Consider the following 12,261-nt stretch of genomic DNA (forward strand, 5'->3'; position numbering starts at 1 on the left):
TTTAATAAGTACTTTCTGTCCAGAATGGAGATTTCAGAGGTTGTGTTGTGTAGCTTAAAAACCTTTTCATTGGCACTGGCTAAAGCTGTTTTAGCACACCATGTGTACTTAAAGGAAATTTTTCTTCTACAGTCACGGAGTAACTCCCTGTCCTGCCAAGTCCAAGCCAGCAGACAAAGCTGATGAAGTTCAAGGTAAGTACTATCAGAACCGACAGAATAGATTGACTCTCACAGTGCACACTGAATCACAGCCCAGATTCGCTCCCACAGGGAGGACTTAACTCCAATAAAACACGGACTCATTCACAAAGAGGCCTGGCTGGCCCAGACAAGCCTGTTGTTAATGGGAAAAGTAAGACATAAATGGCACTTGATGTGTTTATAGTCAAAGATGCTAATATGAGTCAATTATCACTCTCTTGAGATGTGGTTTATTTGAGCTGAATTAAACCATCAGCCACTCCTAATGCTCTCCTCTCATGGTGTTAGGAGCGTCTCGATAGATGTCTTTGTGTTATAGGTTGGTCCCTGAATAAAAGCAAGCTAATTTAGACTACATTTGCACTCGTTTTAATAGCAGCCCATAAAATGTACACACTTGTAACAGGTCTCTGTTGACCCATAGTGAGGAAGGGCTGAAAAAATATCTGTATAGAGTTTTATTGTCTTTTTGTTTCTTGTTTTTTTTTTTTTTTTAGCGCCAGCTAAAGCATCGACCAATTCTGGTCCAGCCTGCCGTCCCCCATGGGTGACTGATGCCAGTTTTGCAGACCGTTACCACCCAGAAAAGACAAGCACGGTGGTGACGCAGCACCAGAAGCCAGTCCAACCCACTCCCATGCAGAACCGCAGCTCCATCATGCAGGCAGCGCAGCAGAACCCTGCCGACTCCAGCGGCCGCACCCCGCTCTGCGCCGCATGCAACAAGATCATTAGGTACGGCTGGAGCTCCACCGCCTCTGGAGTCAAACTTCAGCACTGACTGAAAATTTGCAGTTACAGGAATAGTTCTCCAGAAATGAACTTTAGCTGACAATTTACTCACTCTCAGTCCATCTAAGATATTGATAAAATTGTTTCTTAACGTCACATAATTAACTCACCATTGGTTCCTCTGCAGTATGCAATGGGTGCCGTCAGAACGAGTGTCCAAACAGCTGATGAAAACATCACAATACGAGTAATCCACACAACCCCAGTTCATCAATTAACATCTTGTGAAGTGAAAACTGCGTGTAAAATAAAAAAAATAAAAAAATAAAAAAATTTCGTCTGAATAAGGAGAGTAATATGTACAGACCAAAACAGTTTTAAACAAATATGACTGTGGATTTAGATGTGAGAGGAAGGGTATTGCCTCACTTGTATTTTAGCCGGAAGCAACAGTTTGACATTTTTTATTTAGTGAAGTAAAAAATGTTAATAAATTATTTGTTTAAAATAAACACGCAGCTTTTCACTCCAAAATACGTAATTGATGGATTGGAGTTGTGTGGGTGACTTTTGCATTATTGTGATGTTTTTTAGCATCTGTTTGCACTGTGTGGTACATATTAACTGCAGAGGATCCACTAATGAGCAAGTGATTTAATTCTAAATTTCCTCAAATCTGTTCCGATGAGGAAACAAACCCGTTCAGATCACCTGTGGGTAAGTACTTTTTTAGCAAATCGTTTCAGACATTTTTGGGTGAACTATTCCTTTAAAATCCCAAAGCTAACCATTGCAAACAGCCCAAAATACCTCAAAATCAATGATGACTATGCACTAAATCTCATTACTTGCATTACTTACAAAACATGGGGAGGGAAAAAAGGTTGTCAAACTTTGTAAGGCAGCAATATTTCGTAAAATACACAAAGCACAGAAATATCACCACATACTTGGGCTTTCTGCCATGGAGAATCAATATGGAATGGAGTGGGTTTCTGCGTCTGACCTACTATTTCCATTAGAATGGCTTTTGCACACTGAACACTTAAGAGTGCTAAACCCAGCTGCTGATACCCGAGCTGACCCTTTCACTTCAATATAAAAGCTTTTGTTGTAAGCCTGTGTTTGTGTGTCCGGGTTCTAGGGGACGCTACGTGGTAGCGCTTGGTCGTTCTTGGCACCCAGAGGAGTTCACGTGCTGTCAGTGTAAAAGGGTGGTGGACGAGGGGGGCTTCTTTGAGGAAAAAGGATCCATTTACTGCACCAAGTGCTACGACAACCGTTACTCACCCAACTGTGACAAATGCAAGAAGAAGATAACTGGGGTAACAGCATTTCCTATTGTTCTGGAGGTCTTTAGAATAGGGTTTCACAATGGTATCTGCACTGAACTAATTAAACTTGAGTGGTGGACTAGTTAAATTCATATATTGTTCTAAATCTTCATATTCACTAATTTAAGCATTATTTGATATATTTTACAAAACTTATTATTAAGCATTACCAGGATTTAATCACTATAATGCATTAAATAATGTTCCTGTAGCTCAATTGGTAGAGCAAGGTTGGGGGTTCGATTCCTCGGGAACACATGATAGGTACAAAAAAATAGCCTGAATGCACTGTTAGTCGCGTCTGCTAAATGCATAAATTTAATTTAATTTAAAATATGAATTTAAATGCAACACAGAAAGCAAATACAAAATACAAGGTAAGGGAATGTTAGAATACATCAGTATGTCAAAATGACATCAAAAACGTTGTTGATTCTGATTGTATGAAGCTGGTAAGGAAGAGTAGTTCCAGTGGGTTAAAGTGTGTTTGTGTGTGTGTGTGAGTGAAAGTTTAAAAGTGAGAGTGGAGTGATTTTCAAAGTGTGAATTCATAGATTGCATGTGCAGCTCCCTCACACCCCTCTGTCCTCTCTGCAGGAAATCATGCATGCCCTGAAGATGACCTATCACGTACAGTGCTTCCTGTGTGCTGCCTGCAAAATGCCCATCAGGAACCAGGCCTTCTACATGGAGGAGGGAGAGCCCTACTGCGAGAGAGGTGAGTGACCGCAGGCCCTCTCGCACGCCCGGCCGCACATCTTATCGACAGCCTCCGCTGAGAGCCGAACGCGGGCTCCTGTGGTGTTTAATCATTCAAATGCTGCCACTTCACTTCAGACATCAAACCTGCTCCATACCGGCCCTGCACATTGATTAGGAGCTTTGCTGAGAACTTTTATGCTTGAGAATCTACTTTAAATACGCCATAAGTAGAAAGTGCTTTGGTGCTCAATGAAACCATTAATACTGTTGATTGTTTGTTTTTTTGCCTTTTTTGTTTATTCAAATTAGATTCAAATCACAAGATGGATTCAAACTCGTGTTGACTATATGAGCAGCCCAGCTTGAAGTCCTGTTTAAAAACCTGTTTTACACTTACATTTATAGGAATGATAAGAGATGTAATAATTTAATGGTAATAAGGCATCAGGAATATTGCAAGCCTGCTTTGATCATGCATTTTACTAATTTATTTTAATTTATAGGACCAGTGAGAACTATGACATTATATTTTGGGGTAGCATTGGATTCAAATCTGTTTTGCCAACATGTTTAATTTAATTGTTTATTTTTTGCCACTTTCATTTAAAGGACCAGTGAGTGTTAACAATTATATTATTGGGAAGAGGAATGAAAAAATATTAGATTCAAACCTGTTTTGCAAACATGAGCTGCACAGCTCTAAGTATAAGAGTTTGTGTGCTACCCACCAGGCCAAGCCTCTGACAGCTGTTCTTTCATTTTGGATTTTTTTGACGCTTTTATAGGAACAATTAGTCGGAGGATAGGAAACAGGTGGGAGAATGGGCTCGAAAACGTTGTGGATCCGAGTCGAACCTACAGTCCTGCATGAGAACCATGGCATAACTCAATTTGAATTCAGTTGTGAAATTTGCAATGTTAAGCTGTGCTTGTTTATTCATTTAGTTTCCCAAGCGGTAGAAAGTTGCTAAATTCAGCCACCTTCCATGTTTAATTTATATTCAAGTAGTTCGGTTAATCACATTGTCACATTTGTTGGGCTCCTAATCTTACATAAACAGACATTAAGCTATCTGAAGGGAGTGCATGTCTTTATTGTGTAAACAGCCTTGCATTGCAGTTCTGCTGCTTTACAGCTTTGAAGAGTTTTGGTCTTGTGTCAGCAGCAAGTGGGCAGCTGTTTCTGTTAGAAATAAAGAGCTAGTGTTGATAAAAAAGCTGCAGTCTCAGCACATTAAAAGGATTGTGCTCTAAACTACTTACCTTGCGTGCGGGACGTAAATCCTGCCACTTTTAAGTCTTCCATAATGGGTAAAACTGGGGCAATCTATGTAAGAATCTGGACCAGTGTCTGTTATCAAACACCGAGCATGTGAGGGCTAGAAAATTTAATCTCCTTTCTTTTTCCTTTCAGTAACACATTTCTTTCTTTCTTTCTTGTCTCGTTCTCTCTGTTTCTGACCAAGCATTTCCTCCTTGCACTCTTTAACAGGCACTTTTTGGTTGGTTTGTTTTTCTCTGCAGACTATGAAAAGATGTTTGGTACCAAATGCCATGGCTGTGACTTCAAGATTGATGCAGGAGACCGTTTCCTTGAGGCGCTGGGCTACAGCTGGCATGACACTTGCTTTGTCTGTGCTGTAAGTCATTTTAATGCATTGGGACCTGTCACGAAACTCCATCCTAAACTTTCTGCACCACACAACACATCAAGAAATGGTTCCCTATCCCGAGAACCTAGACACTTCCCTTCAAAAGTCATACATTGGCCATGTTTGCATGCACTTAATTAATGATCTTTCAGAATATTTATTCCTTATTAAAATTCCAGAAAAACGACATCCATTTTATTGTATGTTATGGAAACACTGGATATGCTCTTGCCATTTATTATTATTATTTTTGATAATTTAAGCAGTTGATTAATTTAGATTGCCCCTCATAGAACACAATGAATAAAAAAATTGTGTGGTGCTTTCACTCATCTGTCTACTGATTTAAGATCACCTCTTTAATCTTAATAAATAAAAAAAGATTAGATTATGTCTCTAAAAATGTGGTTCTTTAGTAGCTTGGCAGTCTGTGTCGGATAGCAATTCATTTCATTTTGACATTGAAATATACTATAAAACATGTTCACATGACATATTAATACAGACATTCAAAGGGTTGATTTGGTAAGATTTAATTTTTTTTTTAAAAAGTCTCTAATGCTCACTAAAGCTGCATGTATTTGATCAACAGTGAAAAACAGTAATATTGTGGAATATAATTTCAGTTTTAAATAACTTTTCTATTTTAATTTAATTTTAAATGTAATTCATGAATTGATCCATTACTCCAGTTTTCATTGTCACTTGAAAACAGTTGTGCTGCTTCATATTTTTGTGTAAACCATGATACCTTTTGCAGCAATGAGCACAGGCAACGACTTTCCTAATGGAAATAACTTTAAATATATTATAAAAACATTATAAATGTCTCTAGTGTCACTCAATTTAGTGTCCTCGCTGAATAAAAGGATTCATTTCATAAAAAAAAAGAAAAAGAAAAAAACACACACACGTACAGACCCCTAATGGATTATGAGCTTAATCAGGTTAAAGAACTACACGTTTATTCATTTAGAAGACATTTTTCTCCAAAACTACCATTAAAAATGGACCAGAAATAATGACTCGTCCTGCAGCCCAAAATTTTATCCAATTAAATGCTCTTTAAAATGTTTCTCCCCCTAATGGTATTGGCTTCTAGCAAGCAGAAAATCATGAATCACAGCTGTATAATAGCGCTGTTGAACATCTCCTCTGCAGTGCTTCATGATTGAATACGAGTTAAATTTCTACTGTTTAATCCTTTTTTTATCTCCTCAGATCTGTCAAATCAATCTGGAGGGGAAGACGTTCTTTTCAAAGAAGGACAAGCCATTATGTAAAAGTCACGCTTTCTCTCCGGTGTGAGGCTCTGCTGTTCATCAAGGAGGGGCCGGAACGGAGACTGGGGGGTCTATAGCTATGCCAAACAAGACCAAGTACTTTACTTGAAGCCTGTAACATATGGCTGACTGACAGAGTGATGGATATAGCAGCTCTGTTCTTTTTCACCGGCTGTTATAGCAGCTTCGATCAGCATTTACTAAGTGTGTGTCTTTCAGCAAATCACGGACCTTAAGTTTTGGTAGCTTGCTTCAGTAAGCCGACATACTGCCCTTGGTTTTGCTGTTACGATGCCAGTCATTCAACTGGAAACAACTTGTGAACCGTTATAACCACCAATGCCAGACGTCAGAACGGATAACAAGGTATTTGGATGCAGTATTTTAGCTGTCCCTCCTCATCCCACTCCACCTACAGTATTCATGACACCTTGTCAATCCGAGGAAGATAGTATGCTCTTCTTCTGCTCTCTTTACTATCACTTTTTAGATCTCCAGTAATTGGTTAGTTTCAGTGTCCACCAATCTGAGTGAATCTCACAAAACGTATGTTATGTTCACATTTAACCCCATTTTGTATTGCCTAAAGTCAAATTAAGCCATTTGTATGAATATCAATTTTTGTGACTTTATTTCCATGACAGTTGAGTGTTTTACAACATTAATGAAAATATTGTCCCACTGGGAAAAAAAAAAGCATACTGAAAATTAGTTTTCTTGATTTAACTTTGTAAAATGTGAAATTCTTTTGTGAGATTTGTTCATCTTGTCTGCACTCGGGTGTGTACATTGTCAAAATTCTATCCACTCTTGTCACAAATAAGGACAAAGCATTTCACATGTAATTAGTGAAGCAATCTAGTTGTACTCCACTCCATACAATCCATTTTGTAGGCCAACGCATTGAGCATGTGATCTACTCAGACAGGATCTTAAAGTGGCCCCTCAATCCTCTAGATGCTGTGCAGCCTACTTTTCTGCTCCGCCTGATTTGCTGTGCCAGGGTACTTAAGGTAATGGCAAACCACAGAGGAATAAAATGCCCCTGGCAGCTACGCTGAAATGCATTAGCACTGATTGCATGCATTTCATCCTGACCCAACCAATGGTCTCTACATGGCTTAAATACTAAATATCCCACATTCATCTGTTCTAATCAGATAGGTAGTTCTAATTAAGGAAAGGCCTGTGATACCATAAAAACACTTTGCGTTGCTGCAAATGGATCCGGCAATATTATATGACCAGAGTCACTTAGAGCTTTTGCTCGTATTTGCTTGCTGTTATTTAAAGCTCTGTGGCCATTTTGGTGGTTTCTGCAAGCTGCAAGTGCCAAAGGTGAGTTTTTTTGTATCCTGATTATGGATATCATCAATGTATGCGTAATATTATGGCTTTTCCAAATATAATGGTTCAGAGACAAAAAAAATTTTTGGATGCTGCCCGGCCGGAACATTCCCTTATTGGAAGAAATGCAACACTCCAATATCCTGCTTTTAGAAAGCTATACATATATTTGAACCAACAGCTCAATTTTTGTACTTTTTATATTGACAACATGTTACGTATCAACTATCAAGTGCCTTTTTTTTTTTAATAAAATTGCAGCCTTTAACTATTGCGAGTGTCATTCATAGTTTCAAGATAAACTGCTGTATTCTTGTGCATATTATAGAGAGGTTTTCTATGTCAGATGATGCAAATCATTTATAAAGAAATTGTGCTAGAGACATTTAGTCAATAAATCACCTGCAGTCATGTTGTTGTGTGCTGTTTTACTGAATCATATGAATAGCTGCGAAATGGGGGTTTCTTCATGTATCCGAAATAATAAATCATGATTATTCCCAAGACTACTGATTATATCCAAATGTGAAATGTGTTTAATCAAATACAGTGGATGGTGCAACACAAATCACTCAACTCTCTTTTAACAATATATAATTTATTTACATCCATTTTAGGTTCAATTACTATACATACCTTTTCTGAAATTTCATAGAGATATATATACATAAGGCCAAGTAAATACTTGAAAGCACTTAGAAACGAATTTCCAAAATTCTACCCACAAATCCATATCATTGTCCAAGAAGTACAGAAAACCTTCTGCAGAAGAGGGCTTCCTATGACCACAAAATCATTGACGACAATTTACATTGACGAGAAAAATGAAAAATAACATTACCAAAAAAAAATAAAAAAAGAATAATATCTATAGAAAACAATTGTACAATTGCATAAGCGCTGTGGCATGTAATAAATACAGCATTTTGACTTGCAGAAAGGCAAGGAACATTGAATTCAGAAATCGAATTAAACATTCACAGGTACACAATTCTACGGTTTTCAGTTCAAAAAGAAAGCCAGTGGATAGAAATAGCACACTCACACATTCATTTACACAGAACAGCTATGAATGAGGCTGACAAAATGTAGTCAAAAACAGAGCGGTGTTTCCTTTAGTGAATATCAGGGCATCTGCTTTATTCAGTGTTTTAAGCCGACTTCGTGAGATTAGAATGACAGGCTGTTGGAATGACTTTTATGTCAGTGAAAAAGAACAACATCGATGAGAAATTCATTTTGTTGCGTGCTTAGCAATGTTTAGAAACGCATAACGTGTCTGTTTCAACTGAGCTGTTTGTAAACCTGAGTGTTAGGAATTTGACAATTCTGCACCAAACCCTTGTCTAAATACTCTGACAGAGGAATCATTTACTGCTGCGTCTGTCTTCTCGTGACGTACCGTTGAGGATTGATTACCCATAAACCAACAGCCTCGGGACGAAACGAAACGATGGTGTACAAACAAAACTTATGGCGAAAACAGTCTAAACCACAAACACTGCAAGAATGAACTCAGTGCTATATAACCAATGAACAGTAGGCAAACACTTCACAGGTTATACTTTAACAAATGTTACGTCGGTTGTCTAGTTTTTTTTTTTTTTTTTGGCTTGTTAAAATATCATTTACAATTATTTTACAAAGTGCTGTATTAAATATTTCAGCTGTTTAACCAGTGAAATGCTCAAAATTAACAAGCTTGCACAAGTCATGAGATCTTGAAAAGAAAAATAGATGCATGTTCAATTTAGAAACGTGTATACCCCACTCCCAAGAAAAAAAGGAATAAAAGTAATAATAATAATATCACAATTGGCATAGATATGAAAGAAATGCTCCAGATGGCTCATACACTTTGGTTGCGCAAAGATGCATCATATAAGTACTTATCTACAATACATGATTTTTGTAGAATAAAAACAAAGAAAAGAAAATAGATGACTGGCTAATTGTTTAACAAAAATTACCAAGTGAAATCTTATGGAAACGTATGGCACAAAATGCATGAAAAAAAAAACCTTGTGCACAATTTGGCCTTTAACTTGAGTTCTCCGTTAGCTGAGTGAAACAGGCCTGTGTATTTCCACTTGCTTCGGAGAGAACATGCCGGACTCCTCCAATCAACTCCAGATGTGGCCGTCGTTACTGGTCGAGACGAAAGCGGACAATTTGTGATCCACAGTTTCTCACAAATCATCCTTCATTTGGAATGAAATACTCTCACATTCAAACACACAAAGAAAAATAATCGGACAATCTTACAAACTGTGTAATGCACATTCATGGATGTGTTGCTGTTCTACAGGGTGCGAGATATGCACAAACAAACCACACGTGTGATGGAGGAATTTAGAAAAATACGTCAGCTGCTGAGTCTCGATGACGTTTTCTTGGATGGAACATTTGCTTTTTGGGGGGTGATGAGAATATTCTTTTTCCTACAAACAAAAAATTGCCCTGAACCCAAATTGGCTTTCAGAGAAAAATAGACTCATTAAATATGAAGGAGAATAGCAAAGAAACATATGGTAGTATTGCATTTTCTGTTTATAAAAGAAGAAATCTTTTTCAACGGGGAACTTTTTTTCTGAAGAATTCTATGGACTTCTAGTCTTGAAAGAGTTTCATCGACATAAGACGGCCATGGACATCTGACCCCTATTCTCAAAAGTCTGTTGAAAGCAAAAATAAACGTAATGTTCTGCAAAACCGCTAGGAAAACGTTTGAGGTCCCTGATCACCCATCCTTCAGCAGCTAAACATCCACAGAATCCTGTGCTTATTTGCCGATTATCCACCCAGATCAGAACATATAGCATTACACTGAGGTGAATTTTGGACTTTATGGCTTCATGAGTTTCAAAAACACACATTAAGTGCACAGGGGCAGAGGAACAAGTGATGGCCCTCGTCAAAAACTCTTTACTTCCTTAATGTTTTCGACCTGAAATTTAGCAAACGCTCTAAGATTTAAAATGCTTTGTGAGGTAAGAAACATGTCGGCCAAAGGAAATTGTCATCGATATGTGTGTTTGCATATTGCCAAATGGTACACATTTACAAAATGCATGTCACAAATCTGAATTCGTTTGCAAAATATTCACTTACATAGCAAACATTTTTGACCACTTGATATCTTTCAAATCAATTTGTTTTAGTTTCCAGTCTGATATTAATATATCAATGTGCAAATGTGGTTAGAAAGTACATATTGGTCAGTGACTGAGGGCAGGATTTTCTATACACCATTATTTTCAAAACAAATGGATTTTCGTTCCAAGAAAGGGGCATTTGTCTCAGTCACAGTACATCTTAAAGCCCTGCCAGGTCCCTCCTGAGCCTGGTCTTGTTTTGTTTTTCCTTCCTTCGTTTTATTTTATTCCCTATTCGCTGGGGAAGAGGCCTCATATAGCTGGGTAAACCCTGTTCTTTGATTTGTTTCTCATCTATGTTGGGGCGGGCAGAGGGTCGCGTCCTTCCTCCACCCCATCACTCAGAGACGGCCGCCGTGCTTCAGTTTTAATGTGTCAGCACTCCCCGTCTGACACCAGGAATATCATGGCCTCCTGCTTGCCAATCTCGGCCATCACAGCGGCAAGCTGATTGAGATTACCGCTGTGGAAGTGCTGGGTTTCCCATAAGTCCAGAATCACTGATGTGGGGCTCGCTTTGGATGCAAAGAAACTCATGTGTCTGGAGAGGAAAACAGAGGGAAGGAAATCATCAGCATACTACTGCAGTCAGGATAGACAGAGCAAGTCTTATATTGTATAAAAATTGTATGTTGCAGTTTAAGTGCTCGTGAGCATCATAACATGCATATTATTTTATTGCAAAACTATATATACAATAATGATAATTATCAGTGATGCACAGTGTTACATTTAGTTTTCCTTCATACATTTGTAGTTTGAGATTACACGATAACAAAAAAACTTTTTGCAATGGATCAAAACATATCAATATATTGATAAAACTTCTTATTTGTTGCTATATTTAACATGAACAATGAGCAATATATTTTTACTAACTTTTGTTTATATTCATGTTAGTTCACAGGGCATTAACTAATGTTAACAGTTATTAAGTAACGTAATTTATTACGAAACGTTTGTATTAACATCATTTAGAGGTATTGTTCATTGTTAGTTAATGTTAACCATTGTATTTAACTAATGTTTTTACATTAATAAAATTAAACTATACTGTAAAGTGTTAATGATACGTTATTTAAACTGCAAAGTAAACATGTAAGCACGATAGCATTTGTCATCCTAAACTGAATATACAAATTAAACCTACCAGTGCTTTGCAAATCACACAAAATATTTTTATTTTGTAATGGATGCCCCGGACAGTTTTAGAGAGATTCGATCAGCTAGCCTTCTGTTTTTCCTTAATAACCAGATATAATAAACGCTATATTTGAAATGCAATGCATTTGCTTCTCAGTGCATGGTTTGTCTCATTGCAAAAAGTAAATCAGTATTCCAGGAGAGTTGTAAGTCATTATTCCCTGAAATACAATAAAACATCAAGAAGCTTATCTTGCATTGTAAACCAATGCATCAGCCTCACTGTCATTCCATTCAAAGGGAGAGTAGAAAATCTATGCATGCAGGTCCAGCAAGACACATTAGCTGGACACATTTGCACCATGCCGGAATATACATCAATATTATCCATTGTAATATACTAAAAAAAACACACACACACACACACACACACACACACACACACACACACACACACACACTCAGTTGTTCAGAACATGTGCTTAACACCCTTTTGTTTACTCCTGATCTAAAGGAGCCCTGCATTTTCATTTGATGAATTATCTACTGTGGGTTTCAGTCCTCTAAAAGGGTAAAACCCAGGTTGCATGTGACCTTTTCCATTGACCAGGCTGAACCTTTTGGATCAAAGCTGATCAATAAGAACAAAGCAACCCCTTTTTGCAGCATATTAGATGTTGCGAGATGCCTCTCCTGAAGGAAGCTGAAGT

At 37.7% G+C, this 12,261-nt stretch overlaps 2 protein-coding genes across 7 annotated transcripts in view; one reads left to right on the forward strand and one right to left on the reverse strand.

Annotated features, from left to right (window-relative positions):
• The window catches only part of LOC128027596 (PDZ and LIM domain protein 7-like), a 41,376-nt gene extending 33,712 nt beyond the window's left edge, over positions 1-7,664 (forward strand). For all 3 annotated transcript variants that reach the window (XM_052615356.1, XM_052615354.1, XM_052615355.1), the window contains exons 6-11: positions 133-194; positions 701-938; positions 2,080-2,260; positions 2,867-2,987; positions 4,496-4,611; positions 5,845-7,664. In XM_052615356.1, coding sequence (XP_052471316.1) covers positions 133-194; positions 701-938; positions 2,080-2,260; positions 2,867-2,987; positions 4,496-4,611; positions 5,845-5,931 — 805 coding nt within the window. In that variant the 3' untranslated portion in view covers positions 5,932-7,664. The remainder of the gene's footprint in view (positions 1-132; positions 195-700; positions 939-2,079; positions 2,261-2,866; positions 2,988-4,495; positions 4,612-5,844) is intronic.
• Positions 7,665-9,508: 1,844 nt separating this feature from the next.
• The window catches only part of LOC128027592 (netrin receptor UNC5A-like), a 177,825-nt gene continuing 175,072 nt past the window's right edge, over positions 9,509-12,261 (reverse strand). For all 4 annotated transcript variants that reach the window (XM_052615341.1, XM_052615339.1, XM_052615342.1 and 1 more), the window contains one exon: positions 9,509-10,949. In XM_052615341.1, the coding sequence (XP_052471301.1) occupies positions 10,784-10,949 (166 nt within the window). In that variant the 3' untranslated portion in view covers positions 9,509-10,783. The remainder of the gene's footprint in view (positions 10,950-12,261) is intronic.

Source organism: Carassius gibelio, chromosome A14 (genome assembly GCF_023724105.1).
Source record: "Carassius gibelio isolate Cgi1373 ecotype wild population from Czech Republic chromosome A14, carGib1.2-hapl.c, whole genome shotgun sequence".
NCBI lineage: Eukaryota > Metazoa > Chordata > Actinopteri > Cypriniformes > Cyprinidae > Carassius > Carassius gibelio.